This window comes from Limulus polyphemus, unplaced genomic scaffold (assembly GCF_000517525.1).
Source record: "Limulus polyphemus unplaced genomic scaffold, Limulus_polyphemus-2.1.2 Scaffold10566, whole genome shotgun sequence".
In the NCBI taxonomy this organism is placed as follows: Eukaryota; Metazoa; Arthropoda; class Merostomata; order Xiphosura; family Limulidae; genus Limulus; species Limulus polyphemus.
Window position 1 is genome coordinate 6,896 of NW_013676176.1, and position 3,048 is coordinate 9,943.

Below are 3,048 nucleotides of genomic sequence, written 5' to 3' on the forward strand. Positions count from 1 at the left end.
ATTAATCATTTTTTAGATAAACTAGTTTTATTCAATAAGAACCAACCATTGTTTACATAAACTAGTTTTATTCAATAAGAATTAATCATTTTTTAGATAAACTAGTTTTATTCAATAAGAACCAACCATTGTTTAGATAAACTAGTTTTATTCAATAAGAACCAACCATTGTTCAGATAAACTAGTTATATTAAATAAGAACCAACCATTGTTTAGATAAACTAGTTTTATTCAATAAGAACCAACCATTGTTCAGATAAACTAGTTATATTAAATAAGAACCAACCATTGTTTAGATAAACTAGTTTTATTCAATAAGAACCAACCATTGTTTAGATAAACTAGTTATATTCAATAAGAACCAATCATTGTTTAGATAAACTAGTTATATTCAATAAGAACCAACCATTGTTTAGATAAACTAGTTTTATTCAATAAGAACCAATCACAGCAAGAGGTTTATGAAAGTTTTTTTTCTTTCCAAAAAATATACTGTTGGCTATATAAAGATTAAAATAACGTAAGAATACAATTGTTCGTATTCACTGGACTTGATTGTTAAAATAACATTTTTTTTTCTATTTTACATTTTTAAAGCAATAAGTAACATGATTTATAAACATCTCACTTATTATAAGTGTGATTATCTTAAAAGCTTGTATAAATAATGTGTGTGATAGGAGTGATAGGATCTGAAGAGGAAACGTTGTTGTAATTTTACCAGTTATGAATGTAGATAACGTTTCTGATTTTGTCTTAAGTATGCCAGTAATGACTGAAAGTACACAAACTGTATATATATATATACCCCTCGTAATGAAAGAAGAAACTGTACAAGTCCCATCAATACCACTAGTGACCACCCCCACTGATTAAAAGTTCATCTTGTCAGTAAACTCTGTTTAAAAATGAAGAAGTCCCATCAATACCACTAGTGACCACCCCCACTGATTAAAAGTTCATTGTGTCAGTAAAATCTGTTTAAAACTGAAGAAGTCCCATCAATTCCACTAGTGACCACCCCCACTAAGTAAAAGTTCATCCTGTCAGTAAAATCTGTTTAAAATTCAAGAAATCCCATCAATACCACTAGTGACCACCCCCACTGACTAATCTATATATAGCCACCACTGAAATTTTTCATTTTAAAAGAAAAATAAGTTCGAAATCATTTCGAGTTGATTGAACCATATTTGACAGGTCCAAATGCCAAAGTCTAGGAGGAGTTAGCGGACAAACAAACAAACTTCTCACAAATTACAGTAAAATTAAGGTATGTTTAGAAAACCTGTAAATGTTCAATGTTATGAAGAAGTAATTTTAGGGACTTTCTAAACTAATTTTCGTCAAGTATACGAAAGTGAGGCTTCTTCCTAATTAAAAGTTCGTCATGTCAATAAAATCTGTTTAAATCTTTGTAGTGTGATTGCTGACTTATTGTTAGCTTATTGCTGACTTCACTTTTTATGTTCATTGTCTATAAGTTGGATTCTAATGTTTGAAACGTTAAGATGCTTTATTTTGCGAAGCTCGCTTTTTACCATTCTTTCTTCTCTATAAGTAGGGTTAAAATTTTTTAATTTCTCTTTCAAAAATAATTCTTGTAAGAAAATAAACTAATTCAGTGAGAACAATTTAACATAAGAATCTACTATAAAGTTTATAAGCTCATGTTGCTTTAAACTAAAACGTTTTTAAGTTTCACACGTTTTGTTTTACAGGACGGTCAACTCCAGAATCTGTGCTTCCTCATATTGATGATATATCATCGAGGTAGAGCATATTTTTTACACTTCTTTTACATACTGCTTAATATATACAATTACAGAAATAAGACAAAACCTTTTCAGTTTACATTTGTTAGGTAAAGATTTCATCTGTCATATTAATTCACCAACGGCACAATTTACATTTTAAAATCATTTACGTACTAGAGTAAACATAAAAATGAAACTGGCCATCGGTATGGCTAATTAAATATACTTTTCTTATATTTCTACTTAAAAAGATTAGAATGCACTTTTTCATCAGATGGGGACACTCACTGTTAACACTATTTTTGGCTGTAATCCTAGTAATATTTCACGAGGTTCAACCAGTTTAGAAGATTTGGATTAGTCCTAAGTACAATTTCTAACTTAACTATGTGAATAACGTCAACCTCGTTTTTCCACATGATTTATACAAATCCACTGAAAAAAGAAAAGGTGGGATCAGGATTTCTGAACGAATAAGGATAATCTTAACACTAGCCTTTTTTATAAACGCAAAAACAAAACTTAAATCTTGTTTAAGAATGTGTATTAATATCTGTTTTGAACAGTAATTGTTTTATCATCATCAGGTGACACTCGGTGTACGATACTTACAGCACAACTGTGGCTTTATCTTTATACAAGAGAATAAAGTGCACATTTCTCGTGGTCAAGTAAAGTTGCTATCACAGAGTTCAGATCAATCGGTTAAGGGAATTATTTTAAGGCTTTTATTTTATTTTTATACTTTAGTTAGAAAGTAAATTATAATAGTTATAAAACATTGTTTGCTTTGTGTATGTTGTTATTTTGCGTTTTTTTGGTGAATATTTGAAATACTAACACCAATTTTAATAAAAAAAAAGGCTTAGCCTCATCGATGAGTCAGCAGTAAAGATACGAGGGGAAACTTAAGTACTAAATTTCTTGTTTTCCATATTTTTTATTTATCATTATAGAAGTAACTAAAATACAAAAATTAGAAGAAACTTCAAGTTAAATAACAAAACACAAATGGAAACAGTTAAATAAGGACATGTAAATTTCTCAACAGGTTCTGAACACAAGTTGTTCATGATTTATATAATTCATTTACTTAACTTGAGTTACGTGGTTGCCATACTGTTTAATAATTGTAATTGGCTAAAAAACAAGCAAGAGTTGCTTATTAAGATAACAGATAAGTTTTAAATCTCTATGGTGTGATAAATGCTTAGACTTGTATAAGATTAGGGTAAAGAAAATTATTTATATGTTATTATAAGTATGTTAATTGTGTTTGAGCTATAGTGAG

At 28.9% G+C, this 3,048-nt stretch overlaps 1 protein-coding gene across 3 annotated transcripts in view; it reads left to right on the forward strand.

The window, feature by feature from the left end:
• LOC111083659 (nuclear receptor subfamily 2 group C member 1-like) overlaps window positions 1-3,048 on the forward strand; it is a 13,851-nt gene that overhangs the window by 6,363 nt on the left and 4,440 nt on the right. For 2 of the 3 annotated variants that reach the window (XM_022380304.1, XM_022380305.1), the window contains exon 4: window positions 1,722-1,773. The exons of the other annotated variant lie outside the window; for it this stretch is intronic. In XM_022380304.1, coding sequence (XP_022236012.1) covers window positions 1,722-1,773 — 52 coding nt within the window. The remainder of the gene's footprint in view (window positions 1-1,721; window positions 1,774-3,048) is intronic. 3 annotated transcript variants of the gene reach the window in all.